The 15,476-nt window shown below is 44.4% G+C and overlaps 1 protein-coding gene across 2 annotated transcripts in view; it reads right to left on the reverse strand.

Annotated features, from left to right (window-relative positions):
* Nucleotides 1-15,476, reverse strand: part of TTC28 (tetratricopeptide repeat domain 28) — a 611,240-nt gene that overhangs the window by 54,950 nt on the left and 540,814 nt on the right. For both annotated transcript variants that reach the window (XM_044275399.1, XM_044275400.1), the window contains one exon: nucleotides 6,930-7,074. In XM_044275399.1, the coding sequence (XP_044131334.1) occupies nucleotides 6,930-7,074 (145 nt within the window). The remainder of the gene's footprint in view (nucleotides 1-6,929; nucleotides 7,075-15,476) is intronic.

The following is a 15,476-nucleotide window of genomic DNA, read 5'->3' on the forward strand; positions in this document are numbered from 1 at the left end:
CTGTTATTTATTCAGTCAAAATAGAAGTCTATGGGCTACAAAACGGATCCGTCTCGTTTCCGTTATGCAGGGGAGTCCTCTCCTGCATAACGGAAACGGGAAGGATCTGTTATGCAGCCCATAGACTTCTATTTTGACTGAATAAATAATGGAATGCCTCTAAATGCATTCCGTTGTGCATTCCCTCATAGAATTGCGTTATGGTCCGTGGTAACGAAATCCATAACGCATTCTGCTTTTACCACCAAATGAAGCGTGAACAAATTTCATAACATGAAATTCGCTCATCTCTTGTTCTAGCTTTGGAGCAGCGGTTTTGGAAAGGACCGTTCTTATGCTAGGCCAATCAGGACTAATTTAGTTATCATCCCCCCATCAGTGCCCCACTAATGGGGTGGGGCACTGATTGGGGTGGGGTACTAATGGGGTGGGGTACTAATGGGGTGGGGCACTAATGAGGGTGCGGTATTAATGAGGGTGGGGTACTGATGAGTGTGGGGTACTGATGAGGTGGAGCACTAATGAGGGTGGGGTGTTATTGGGGTGGGGTACTAATGAGGGTGGGGTACTAATGAGGGTGGGGTATTAATGGGGTGGGGTACTAATGAGGTGGAGCACTAATGAGGGTGGGGTACTAATGAGGTGGAGCACTAATGAGGGTGGGGTACTAATGAGGGTGGGGCACTAATGGGGTGGGGTACTAATGGGGTGGGGCACTAATGAGGGTGGGGTACTAATGAGGGTGGGGTATTAATGGGGTGGGGTACAAATGAGGTGGTGCACTAATGAGGGTGGGGTACTAATGAGGTGGAGCACTAATGAGGGTGGGGTATTAATGGGGTGGAGCACTAATGAGGGTGGGGTATTAATGGGGTGGGGCACTAATGAGGGTGGGGTATTAATGGGGTGGGGTACTAATGAGGTGGAGCACTAATCAGAGTGGGGTATTAACACCATTAAAGTGTGCACAGACTTGTTCAACAAGCATAAAAGTCTGGGATTATATGCAAACAACAATAATTCTGGATGAAATGTCTCTTGGACCAATTTATCAGACAAAAATTAAACAAAATGAAAATATTAATAAATTAACATTTGGTGAGGTATTCATATGTCTTTAGGCTTCACCATACTACACCATTAGGCTCTGTTGACATCATGTCAGAGCTTTCCATTGGAGGAAATGTATATGTCAGTAACATTTCCTGATGTATACCCATGATGTAAGGCCCCACTTTTGGCAATGTATAGGTATACATCACACATGCAGTTCCAATGTAAAAAACATCAATTTTTCACTGGATGCTTCTGTATGGAACATCCTCACCTACTACGCCTACTCCATACAGTTAAAAAGAACAAGGTATACCGGTCCAGCATATGCGATAAATGACACTCTTTATGCATAAGTTGGGATAATTGAATGCTATGGATATGTTTCATTCTATGGGACAGAAACATTCCAGGCACAAACACCAAATGTAGTGTTCATACCTGACACTTTTGTTGTTGCTGAACCTCCTTGTAGTTACGAAGGAGAAAAAGAAGCAACTATCCTGATAACATGTTCTCTATTCAGAGAGTAACAGCGGTTATGTTTCTTAAAGGGGTTGTCAGAGTTGAAATAATAATTGTTAAATGGCAGGGAAGGGGTTATAATTACGGTATAAAACTTCAGTCTTCCCGGTCGTTCACCCTGCTGCAGTAGTAACATGTCCGTATACCACATGTGACCGCTATAGCCAATCTCATATACCGGTGAGGCCAGTGACAGGCTACAGCAGTCACATGCGGTATATGGGCATGGTGTCACTGCACCAGCAGAGCTGAGCTGATAACTATAAGGCTACTTTCACACTTGTGTTTGGGATCAGCAAAAACGCTTCAGTTTCTGATAATACAACCATCTGCATCCGTTGTGACTGGATCTGGTTTGTTATATTTAAAAAAGCAATGACGGATCCAGCATGAACACCATTAAAAGTCAATGGGGGACAGATCCGTTTTCTATTGTGTCCGAGAAAACGGATCCGGCACCGTTGACTTGCATTGTTAGTCATGACGTCCTGCTAGACATCCCATGCTCTCCGGGAACATAAGTAAACGGAACAGGATGCATTTTGGTGCACTTCGTTCTGTTCTGTTCATTACTGTCCACATTGACAATGAATGGGGACAAGACGGAAGCGTTTTTCTCCGGTATTGAGATCCTCTGCCGGATCTCAATACCGGAAAAGTTGAACGCAAGTGTGAAAGTAGCCTAACTTGTGATATTAATTTAACTACTTCCCTACCATCTAGCATTTTTTTTTTAAACTTGCACAACCCCTTTAAACAATTCACATAATCCTGTATGCAGCAATACCGATTTCATATCAATTAGAGAAATGTGTGTAATAATTTCTATCCCGCATCTTTATCCTTTATGTGTTGCATGTTTTGATAAATAGGTTGGATGCCTGGCTCCCTCTAGAGTCCATTATGTGTAATGTAGAGTAATGCATTCCCTATTTATTAGCTTACAGACAGTCATTTACAATGTCTTTTGTTTCAGGTTTTCAGGCAAATAATGTTTATGATACAGAAGAAAGACATTTTTTTATCTACATTACGATGAGCTGTCCAATCTTATGTAAAGAAAGAATATTTAAAGGGAAGGGGTCATCAAAAAAATACTTATTGTTTAAAGGGGTATTCCCATCACAGACAATGGGGGCATATCGCTAGGATATGCCCCCATTGTCTGATAGGTGCGGGTCCCATCTCTAGGACCCGCACCTACAACGAGAACAGAGCGGAGAGAGCTGTGGCTGGAGGACCCCAGATTTTCCGGGGTCCGTCCGCCACCAAGCACTGCTCCCATAGAAGTAAATAGGAGCGCGCCGCACACGCGTGGCCCCTGTTCTTATTCATTTCTATGGGGCAGACAGAAATAGCTGAGCCAGCTCGGCTATTTTTGGCGGCCCCATAGAAATGAATGGAGGGCGGCTGCGCATGCGCAGTGCGCTCTCCGCTTATTTCCCTGCTCCTTTCTCATTGTAGGTGCGGGTCCCAGAGGTGGGGGCATATCCTAGTGATATGCCCCCATTGTCTGTGATGGGAATACCCCTTTAAATCAAGGTTTTATCGAAAACATTTTTTTTTAAATTGTTCTTAAATTGTTTCTTATTTATATTTTAAAAATACATGCAGTTTTCACACTGGCCACTGGACTAAATTATGTGGGCTGAACTTCCGTACGAACGTTTGTTCCCAACAATCTGGCCGTCTAAAGGTGCAGCCGATCACCCAATAAACGAGCGAAACAAACGTTCATTGGATGAAACAGTTATTCGTGCTCCATGCAAGTACATTGGGCAGCAGATCGTGGTGTATAAACCACGTTCTCCTTCCCAAAAACAATGCAGCTGTATGGCGGCGAGCGTTCATCCTCATATTGTGGAGGTGATTGCTGCACCCCTGATAACTGGCTGCTCTTCAGGCCGTGTAAACCCAACTTTCCTGTTCTTCTTACAGCATTCCATAATGGACAGAAGAAGACCTCATTGACTTGTATAGGCATGTCTGTGACCCGTGCAGTGGTCAGGAGGGAGCTGATAATCTGTGATACAACCTATTGTGAATGGTGGATTCTGTGTTATCTATACAAAGGTGATATCTGTCATTGTAAGTCTGTCTGTGATGATAATGTGATGGCTGCTAAAAAGTCAACCTGTACAGAACAGGAAGTCTCAAAAAATTACTAGGTCTAGTGGTCAGTGCAAAAACTGCCCAGTTTTAGGTATTTTGTTGACCATAGTGACATGGAAAATGAAAACAGATATCAGCAAAAATTCCCCAAAAATATATTTTTAACATAAAAAGTGACATAAACAATAGATAATTTTCTGATTACATATTCCTTTCAATGTATTATGAAAAATTCAGCAAATTTCTAATATGCTTTGTGTTCCAATTCCTTGCCATTTTCAAGATCTCTGTTATCAGCTACTGAAAATATTAATTCTTTGCATCGATTTGGTAAACAGTCATCACCTATTCCTGATCACACAGCTGAATGGCCCTGAACAAACTGCACTTCATAGAATTTAACATGATGCATTATTATTTCCTATTTCTTATTGAGTTTCCCACACAATCTTACTATGTGAAGGAAGAAAAAAAAAAGTTCACATATAGCAAAACTCGAACACTTAACAGTACAGAACGCACTGAAACAGAAGGAGTGGGCTCAGGGGTGTAGCTATAGAGGAAGCGGCTGCTTTGGGGCCCACACTCTGAAGGCGCCCAACCAGGAGGAGGACTAAAAGGCACTGCTTTCTTTATTTTTTTGACAGAGAGCTAATTTGCATTCCTTTTTCCCAGAGGAGCATTGCCTGGCCTATAAGACTCCTTCCACCTACTAGGTGCTTTTCATAAGGAGAAATACAGTCCTGATCAAAAGTTTAAGACCACTTGAAAAATGGCAAAAAATCATATTTTACATTGTTGGATCTTAACAAGATTCCAAGTAGAGCTTCAACATGCAACAAGAAGAAATGAGAGTGAGACAAAACATTTTTTGAGCATTCAATTAATTGAAAATAACAATTAAACTGAAACAGGCTGTTTTTCAGCTGATCCAAATTTTAGGACCACATGCCTTTAAAAGGCCAAATCTGTGCAAAGACGTGGATTCATTGTCATTTTCTGTCAGGTAGTCACACGTTGTGATGGCAAAGGCAAAAAAAAACTCTCCCTTTTTGAACGTGGTCGAGTTGTTGAACTGCATAAGCAGGGTCTCTCACAGCACGCCATCGCTGCTGAGGTGGGACGCAGTAAGACAGTCATTTGGAATTTCATAAATGATCCTGAGGGTTATGGAACAAAAAAGTCAAGTGGAAGACCCAAAAACATTTCATCAGCACTGAGCCGGAGGATCCAATTGGCTGTCCGTCAAGACACTGGACGATCCTCGACTCAAATTAAGGCCCTTACTGGTGCTGGCTGCAGCCCCACCCCATAACCATCAGACGGCATCTGAGACTGAAGGGCTTCAAAAACAAAAAAACGTCTTCAAAGACCTCGTCTCCTTGAACACCACAGAACTGCTCGTTTGGACTTTACAAGAGAGCACCAAACATGGGACACTCAAAGGTTAAAGAAAGTTTTATTCTCTGATAAGATTTTTTTTTACCGTGATGGTCCTGATGGTTTCCAACGTTACTGGCATGACAAGCAGATCCCACCTGAGATGTTTTCTACGCACCACTGTGGAGGGGGTGCCATAATGGTCTGGGGTGCTTTTTCCTTCAGTGGAACAATGGAGCTTCAGGAAGTGCAGGGGCGTCAAACGGCCGCTGGCTATGTCCAGATGTTGCAGAGAGCATTTCTCATCACTGAGGGCCCTCGTCTGTGTGGTAACAACTGGGTTTTTTAACAGGACAACGCTACAGTACACATGCCCTCAGGACAAGGGACTTCTTCCAGGAGAATAACATCACTCTTTTGGCCCATCCTGCGTGTTCCCCTGATCTAAATCCAATTGAGAACCTTTGGGGATGGATTGCAAGGGAAGTTTACAAAAATGGACAACAATTCCAGACAGTAGATGGCCTTCGTGCGGCCTTTTTTACCACTTGGAGAAATGTTCCCACTCACCTCATGGAAATACTTGCATCAAGCATGCCGAAACGAATTTTGGAAGTGATCAACAATAACGGCGGAGCTACTCATTACTGCGTTCATGTTTGGAAGTTGGATTTCCGTTTTTTTTTGGGGGGGGGGGGGTTAGTTTTTTTTGGGAGGTGTGGTCCTAAACTTTTGATCAGCTGAAAAGCAGCCTGTTTCAGTTTATTCGTTGTTTTCATTAAATTGAATGCTCAAAAAATGTTTTATCTCACTCCCATTTCTTCTTGTTGCATGTTGAAGCTCTACATGGAACCTTGTTAAGATCCAGCCATGCTAAATATGATTTTTTGCCATTTTTCAAGTGGTCTTAAACTTTTGATCAGGACGGTAGCAACGTCCCCAGATCTAGTTAAAGGCCTCTCATCCAGTTAAGCCAGTTTTCTCTGCTCTGCACTGATAAGGGATAAGGACCTGGCCTAGCTATAATTTAAAGAGGACCTTTCATCTGTTTAGCCCTACTCTAATTAGGGTCTTACCTTATAAGGCGCCCCCCACTGATGTCATCGCACTTTATATATTTTTTTCGTCCACTGTAGTCCCCCGTTGATTTCGGCGCCTTATATTCTAATTAGCCGACTTGGTTATACTAGGCGGAGACTGGAGCGGTTCTCTTCTTCCTGGCTGTGAGCGCATCCAATCAGAGTGGACCGCTCATAGCCAGGGAGAATGAGCTCCTCCCTGGCTATGAGTGGTGCGCTCTGATTGGATGCGCTCACAGCCAGGGAGAAAAGAACCGCTCCAGTCTCCGCCTAGTATAACCAAGTCGGCTAATTAGAATATAAGGCACCAAAAGCAATGGGGGACAACAGCGGACGAAAAAAAAAAAAAAGTGCGATGACATCAGTGGGGGGCGCCCTATAAGGTAAGACCCTAATTAGACTAGGGCTAAAACAGATGAAAGGTCCTCTTTAAAGTTATGACATAAGGCCTGTTTTTAAAGGGTGAAACAATGGATTATAGGATATAAGATAGCTACCTCACATCTGGTGACCGTAGAGTCTCAGCTTTCTTTATTTTTTGGAAAGGGAGGTCATTTGCATACCCTTAGCACTTTCTGAACTATAAGAAGATTCCTTACGCCTACTGTGAGCTCTCTATAAGGATGAATAGAAGGCACCCATATTGATTTTTGTGGCTGAGGAATAAAATACAATCAAGGCACAACTGAAAAGAGCCTCCTGAGAAATGCTGGCATGTCATGTTATCATCCGTAACCTTATATGTAGTATATACTTGAAAAAGAAAACTCATATCCTTACCCCTTCCATTGGTGCCAGAAGCAAATCGTAGAGGGCACGAAGAGGTGGCTTACTAGTACATGACTGCTTTCGGGGGAGAGAAGAGGTATTTTCCTTCACAGGTGACACAGGGTTGCTGAACAGGCTGGTCATGCTTTGGCAGCTTCTAAATATAAGCAAGAAAAGAAAAGATAAATATTCCATCTTTCAGAAATCATGAAAGTATATTAATGTTACTTATACAGCTTATACATATAATGTGCAAGGACAAATTAGTAAAATGTAAGGCAGTGTTCACATCTACATTAGGAACTCCAGCACAACAGCAGATAAACCGAATCCAAGCAGTGACAAATCAGTCAAATGATGGACACCAATGGCACTCAATATACCCTACTGACAGGAAGAAAATCATGGCTTCCTTGCTCTGATGCCCATACATACGGAAATAGTATTCCTCACAAATATTGCTTCTATGAGAGAATAGCTGTGTACATCCGAAAGCAACTAAATTGTATGAAAGCAGGCAGAGGTCATGTAGCTCTTCTTTATGGAGCCGATCAGCTGTCATTCACTTCCATTCAGGCTCTAAGAACACGGTTCTGCCATATCGAAGGGGTCATCTCAAAAAATGTCATTATCACCTACCCACAGGATAAGTGATAATTATCACATTGCAGGGGATCCGACTGCTGCACCCCCAAAATCTTAAAAATGAGGGGTCTAAGTTCTCTCCTGCATAACGAAAATGGGACGTTCATCTCGAATAGCTGCCTGTCTCTAGGTGATGTCATGTTGTTAATAAAGTTTAATGCAAAAAAAAAAACTAAAACACAGATCTGTTTCTAAACAGACACTGACAGCCATGATAAGATCCTGCTGCAGGTGGTAGTAGTAGCAACATTTTAAATAGATGTAAATTAGAAAATTGTTCAACATCCTGTTCTCTACATAAATAAATTAATAAATGTAATCATTAAAAATGGAATAACTCTTTAAGCCTCTTTCATAAGTAACAGAATCGTGGAATGTGCTGTCCTTGGCCTCCATGGTCAGCACACGTATCCATTGACTTTAATGCGTGAAACCACAGAAGCGTGGCCCATTTTTTACAGATCCCTCACGCACATTACAGTCTATGGGTCCATGAAAAACACAGACACAACATGGATGCCATCCGTGTTTGGTCAGTGGTTTTCACGGATTGTTGCTAGCAGATGCTCCTGGAAATACATTTTTAGCCTAGCAATGTACATAGAATGAGGATTACACATTGAGGGCAAAAAATTGACACATGGATCATTCACGAACATCTTCACGGATGAACCACTGTCCATCTTGTCACGGATGTCACCATGGCCACAGACATGAAGGGTATTAGACGCTTCTGTCCATTCTCTCCAGCATCCATTGAAGCACTTATTGGCAGCAGTATATAAATGGCGCACAAACACAAATACATTGTGAAATAATCACCCCTGCACAGAGCCTCCAATAAGACTAACAATCGACTACGGTTTTAATTTCGCTCAATGTAACAGTGAGTGTTTTTATGAGAAGTTTCAATTAGGAACATCATGAGAATCTTTATCGGAGTTCTCCTGCCCGCCAGACTGTAAATTTTGCAGGAAGGCTCCGGTAATGTGGGTTGCTATGACAATGTGAAGAAGACAGGACAGAAATGCAGTAAAATGAAGAATAATACATGCATGTTTTCCTATCTTTGCACTTTGAAAAGTTCATTATTGAAATATCGCCTTCAGTATTAAGCCATTACCTGTGCGGCTCTTTTGTGCAAAGTCAGAGTTAATTATAACTTAACATTTCACTTAATAGCTCATGGCAATCTGTACATGGATAATATTTTTAAGGTATAACGATGTACTTGAGATTTGTAAGGATGAAGATGCTGTGCCGCTATTTAATGTGTTTCCTTCTGATTTGTATTCCTTTTTGCCATTTATTATGTACAGTTTCTGGGAATTTATATAAATAGTCACTTCACCAGTAAAACAGCAGAAAGTAAGATACATTGCAATATACTTCAGCGTGGTTCCAGAACTGAGACCTCAGGGAAAGTGGCTGTATAGAGCGGTTGTCTTTGATACAGCAGGTCGATAGACTGCATTCATGTCTGCTGTCTCGAGGCACTTGAAGAGCATCTGTCAGCAGATTTGTACCTATGCAGCTGGCTGTCCTGTTACATGTGCACTTGGCAGCTGAAGACATCTGTGCTGGTCCCATGTTCATATGTGCCCGCATTGCTGAGAAAAACAATGTTTCAATATATGCAAATTAGCCTCTAGGAGCAATGGAGGCGTTGCCATTACACCTAGAGGCTCAGCTGTCTCTGCAACTGCCACGCCCTCTGCCCTTTAATTGACGGGGCCAAGCAGTGAAAACGTCATCACGCCTCCATGGCCCTGTCAATGAAAGTGGAGAGGGCATGGCAGTTGCAGAGAGAGCAGAGCCTCTAGGTGTAATGGCAACGCCTCCATTGCTCCTATATGCTCATTTGCATATATTGAAACATTGGTTTTCATAGCAATGCAGGCACATATGAACATGGGACCAACACAGATGTCTTCAGCTGCCATGTGCACACGATCAGCCCGTTTCATAGGTACAAATCCGCTGACAGATACCCTTTAAGCCCCCTGCCCCAACCCCCCCAAAAAATCCTTCTGAGACCCTATAACGGATGAAAACGCTTCAGTTTTGTCCCATTTATTGTCCATGGGGACAAAACTAAACTGAATGAGACGGAATGCACCAGAATGCATTCTGTTCCATTTGGTTGCGTCCCCATCGCGGACAGAATAACGCTGCAAGCAGCATTTTTTGGTCCGTGATGTGGCATCACTTGTGCGTTGCGTGAAAATCGCAGCATGTTCTACATTCTGAGTTTTTCACGCAACGCAGGCCCCATAGAAGTGAATGGGGCTGCGTGAAAATAGCAAGCATCCGCAAGCAAGTGCAGATGCAGTGCGATTTTCACGCATGGTTGCTAGAAAATGATAGGGATGAGCAACCCCAGACCCCATTAAAGTTTATTCACTGTATTATTTTCCCTTATAAGGCTACTTTAACACTTGCGGCAGGACGGATCCGATAGGCTGTTCACCATGTCGGATCCGTCTTGCGGCTATCTCGACGTGCCGCCGCTCCGTCCTCATTGACTATAATGGGGACGGGGCGGAGCTCCGGCGCAGCACGGCGGTGCACACCGAAAGTCCGCCGGACTAAAATTACTGCATGTCAGGATTTTTAGTCCGGCGGCTTTCGGATCCGTCCTGCCGCAAGTGTGAAAGTACCCTAACATGGTTATAAGGGAAAATAATAGCATTCTTAATACAAAATGCATACTAAAATAAAAAAAATGTACTCACCTCATCCACTTGTTCATGCAGCTGGCATCGTCTTCTTTCAGGACCTGCAAAAGGACCTTTGATGACGTAATCGCGATCACCACGTGGTCTTGCTGAATGAAGATAGAAGGATCTTCTATCTTCATGTTATAAGGTAAAATAATAAAATGAATAGAACACCTAACCCAAACCCGAACTTCAGTGAAGAAGTCCGGGTTCGGGTATGGGTACCACATAGGGTTGTTGCGGGTATCGAAATTTCCATTTTCTCGATACTGGGCTGCGCAGTCTAGTATCGCAGAACATGAGCGTGCTGCTGTCTTCGCACTCATGTTCCCTCAGCAGCACAGGGAAGAAGGAAGCAGTCTCTCCCTCCCCCTGTGCCGCGCTGCCAAAAAAGAGAGAGGGGCGGAGGAGGGGCGGGCGCACTGCGCCACCAATGATAGGAGAACCATTCATAGGTCCAGACTTTGTTAAGTTAGCAGGCTACATACAGCGGCGCCCCGGGATCTCCCTGCACTTACTAGTATTCACCCGCTGTGCCCCCATTACCGTCTCCTGCTCCTATGCAAATTACTACTATCGGAGCAATGAGGAGGAGACATCAGAATTTCTCCTGGGCGTTCCTTCTCCCTGGCTGTAGAGCTGTCCAATCGCAGCGCAGAACGTCACAGCCAGGGAGAAGGAACACCCAGGAGAGAAGCTGATGTCTCCTCCCCATTGCTGCAATAGTAATTAGCATACGGAGCAGGAGATGGTAACTGGGCACAGCGGGCGAACGAAGTGACGCCCAGTAATAATAGTAAGTGCAGGGAGATCCATGGGTGCTGCTCTATGTAGTCTGCTAACTTAACAAAGTCCGGACCCATGAAAGGTCGTCTTTAACGTTTAATACAGGAGGCAGGTGCCGGCAGTAGAATCAGGTTAACTGCCGCTGATTTGCTGCGGCAACCGCCTCCTATATTAAAGGTTAATTATCATTGGTGGCGCAATGCGCCCCCCCCCCCCTTAACCCCCCCAGTATTAAAATCATTAGTGGCAGTGGCCACAGGGTACCCTCCCCTCCTTCTCATTGGTGGCAGTGGAGACATGGTTCCATCTCCCCTCCTCATTGGTGGTGCAGTGGCAGCTTCTGATCGGAGCCCCAGCAGTGTAATCCTGGAGCTCCGATCAGTTACCATGGCAACCAGGATGCTACTGAAGCCCTGGCTGCCATAGTCAATTTCCCTGCTGTTGTGTGCACTATGCACAGGGCAGCAGGAAGAGTGTGAGGTCCTATTCACCCTGATAGAGCTCTATCAGGGTGAATAGGACAAGGGATGAAAAGATCCCAGGTTCTATTCCCTAAGGGGGAAATGGTTATTAAATAAAAAGGTGAAAAAAAAACACCAAAATATTAAGTATAAATCACCCCCTTTCCCAATTTTACATATAAAAGATATAAATAAATAAATACACATTTTACATATCGCCACGTCAGAAAAGTCCAAACTAATAAAATATTTAAAAAATCTATGCCGCGCAAAAAAAAAAAAAAAAAAACTTTGCGATTCGCCATTTTTTTTTAAATGCGGAATGCACGTGGCTCTTTCGGTGTTTTATTTTTTCACGTGGTATCAAATGGTATCGAGTATCGCAATACTTTTTTATGGTACCGAAATCGAATCAAAAATTTGGTATCGCAACAACTCTAGTACCACATTAAGTTTTGTATCACACGCGTGCAAAATGCATTGCACCCGCGCGATAAAATCTGAACGTAATGCAAATCGCAGTCAAAACTGACTGAAATTGTGTGCGCACTCGAGCGGATTTCCCGCAGTGCACCCGGGATGCATCCACAGCAAATCCGGGACGCCTGTGTGAAAGAGACCGATGTGTTTTGTGGTCCGCAAGGGGAAAAAAACACAGAACAGGTGCAGACCTTTCCCTTATTCCTTATGTCTGTGGAGGCTCCAAACCTGGTTTTGGCTCAGTCACCGATGGAAATCACTGACCAAACACTGACTGTGTGAATGAGGCTTGATACTTGTGGGGGACACCTTAAACCAGCAATACCCAGTTGTCATAACACCCAATTTAGTCATAAATTTCTAAGAGGGAAAACTGAGAAACGGCACAGCAGAGTTCTAAGAAAAGCTATTCTTGAATCATTCTTTTATTGGGTGCACAATTATTTGTATAGTCAGAAGAGCAGACAGGTCCTCCTTAGCCTCCCGATGTCTGAGAGTTTGTTACACTGTATCAGGGTGGTCTTCTGAGAGCTAAACGCAACATCAGCACAAATCCCTCGGATGTCCTGGCCTCCAGACTTACAGCTCTCACACACACTGATATACTGTATCATTCCCTAGGTCAGAAATCTTGAAATTGGTAAGATATGGAATACAAAGCTTTAGAACTTTCTACTATATATTTGGCTGACAGCTCTCTGAGGTGTACGCCCACCTTAGAAGGGTTTTCCAAGATTTTATTTTTTTACTGATGAACGATCCTGAGGATAGATTATCAGTATCTGATCGGTGGGGGTCCGACACTGGGATCTCCACCGATCAGCTGTTTTGGGAAGGCACGAGAACTCTGAGTGCTGTGGCCTTCTCCCTGCTCACCAAGCACAGCGCCGTACATTGTATAGTGGTTGTGCTTGGTATTACAGCTCAGCCCTATTCACTTGAAAGGGTCTGAGCTGCTCCTAGGCCACGTGATCGATGAATGTATCGTCACTTGCCCTAGGAAAAGCAGAGAGAAGGCCGCAGCACTACTGCGAGCACCACTGCTTTCTCAAACAACTGATCGGTGGGGGTCCCAGGTGTAGGACCCCTGCTGATCAGATACTGATTGGTAAAATCAGTCATTGGTAAAAATAATCTCGCAAAACCCCTTTAAGGTTTGGGCAGGTAGTGATCGCTCGGTGCTGCTCCTATATTCACTACTTTTCTTATTTCTAATATGATTGATCTGCAGATAAATACCGCTGTGTAAAACAACGGCAGGCGAAGAATACTTTTATAGAAAAACATTTACCAAGGTATTATGAGTGGCTGGCTCTCTCCATAAGTGAGGAAAAGGCCTATTCTCTTTCTTATCTCAATAAAAAGTGCTACGGGATAAGTAATGGTTTCTTTTATCTTGAAAGGAGGTTTTATTGCTTCACTTGCCTCGCTGGTGCTGATACAGCAGCTTCTTTGTCTCTATAGTCAAGTATACTTTTCTGAAACAGCTATTGATTTTCCTGCACAAACCCAGAAGATGGCGAGTTTATTCTCCACTCCTCAAGAGTAAACAAAATGACAAATAAGCACAAATGAATTAAGGAGATTTTTAAAATATCCGAGGATTGGTTGTTACTGGTCACTCACAAAGGTTTGTATAGTAACATATGGCGAGGGGTCCACTAATATAATTCAATACTGGCTAACTGTATACAGTGCGTCTCTATAGGCAGTGATAGTAGTAGTCGCACTTGGGCTCTGGTGCCTACAGTGCCTCTCTATAGGCAGTGATAGTAGTAGTCGCACTTGGGCTCTGGTGCCTACAGTGCGTCTCTATAGGCAGTGATAGTAGTAGTCGCACTTGGGCTCTGGTGCCTACAGTGCGTCTCTATAGGCAGTGATAGTAGTAGTCGCACTTGGGCTCTGGTGCCTACAGTGCGTCTCTATAGGCAGTGATAGTAGTAGTCGCACTTGGGCTCTGGTGCCTACAGTGCGTCTCTATAGACAGTGATAGTAGTAGTCGCACTTGGGCTCTGGTGCCTACAGTGCGTCTCTATAGGCAGTGATAGTAGTAGTCGCACTTGGGCTCTGGTGCCTACAGTGCGTCTCTATAGGCAGTGATAGTAGTAGTCGCACTTGGGCTCTGGTGCCTACAGTGCGTCTCTATAGGCAGCGATAGTAGTAGTCGCACTTGGGCTCTGGTGCCTACAGTGCCTCTCTATAGGCAGTGATAGTAGTAGTCGCACTTGGGCTCTGGTGCCTACAGTGCGTCTCTATAGGCAGTGATAGTAGTAGTCGCACTTGGGCTCTGGTGCCTACAGTGCGTCTCTATAGGCAGTGATAGTAGTAGTCGCACTTGGGCTCTGGTGCCTACAGTGCCTCTCTATAGGCAGTGATAGTAGTAGTCGCACTTGGGCTCTGGTGCCTACAGTGCGTCTCTATAGGCAGTGATAGTAGTAGTCGCACTTGGGCTCTGGTGCCTACAGTGCGTCTCTATAGGCAGTGATAGTAGTAGTCGCACTTGGGCTCTGGTGCCTACAGTGCCTCTCTATAGGCAGTGATAGTAGTAGTCGCACTTGGGCTCTGGTGCCTACAGTGCGTCTCTATAGGCAGTGATAGTAGTAGTCGCACTTGGGCTCTGGTGCCTACAGTGCGTCTCTATAGGCAGTGATAGTAGTAGTCGCACTTGGGCTCTGGTGCCTACAGTGCGTCTCTATAGGCAGCGATAGTAGTAGTCGCACTTGGGCTCTGGTGCCTACAGTGCGTTTCTATAGGCAGCGATAGTAGTAGTCGCACTTGGGCTCTGGTGCCTACAGTGCCTCTCTATAGGCAGTGATAGTAGTAGTCGCACTTGGGCTCTGGTGCCTACAGTGCGTTTCTATAGGCAGCGATAGTAGTAGTCGCACTTGGGCTCTGGTGCCTACAGTGCCTCTCTATAGGCAGTGATAGTAGTAGTCGCACTTGGGCTCTGGTGCCTACAGTGCGTTTCTATAGGCAGCGATAGTAGTAGTCGCACTTGGGCTCTGGTGCCTACAGTGCGTCTCTATAGGCAGTGATAGTAGTAGTCGCACTTGGGCTCTGGTGCCTACAGTGCGTTTCTATAGGCAGCGATAGTAGTAGTCGCACTTGGGCTCTGGTGCCTACAGTGCGTCTCTATAGGCAGTGATAGTAGTAGTCGCACTTGGGCTCTGGTGCCTACAGTGCGTCTCTATAGGCAGTGATAGTAGTAGTCGCACTTGGGCTCTGGTGCCTACAGTGCGTCTCTATAGGCAGTAATAGTAGTAGTCGCACTTGGGCGCTGGTGCCTGCCAAATAAAAAAAACTCCAGTATCAGAAAATGACACACTGTCCTGTTATACCGTTTGCACACAAAGGTATGAGATTGTAGGGGGGTTATTTCGTACTGTACTCAGTTATATAGCGCCAACGTATTTTACAGACATTAGCATTATGCTGTCCCCAATGGAGCTCACAATCTAAGTTTCCTA

This window comes from Bufo gargarizans, chromosome 1 (assembly GCF_014858855.1).
Source record: "Bufo gargarizans isolate SCDJY-AF-19 chromosome 1, ASM1485885v1, whole genome shotgun sequence".
Lineage (NCBI taxonomy): Eukaryota > Metazoa > Chordata > Amphibia > Anura > Bufonidae > Bufo > Bufo gargarizans.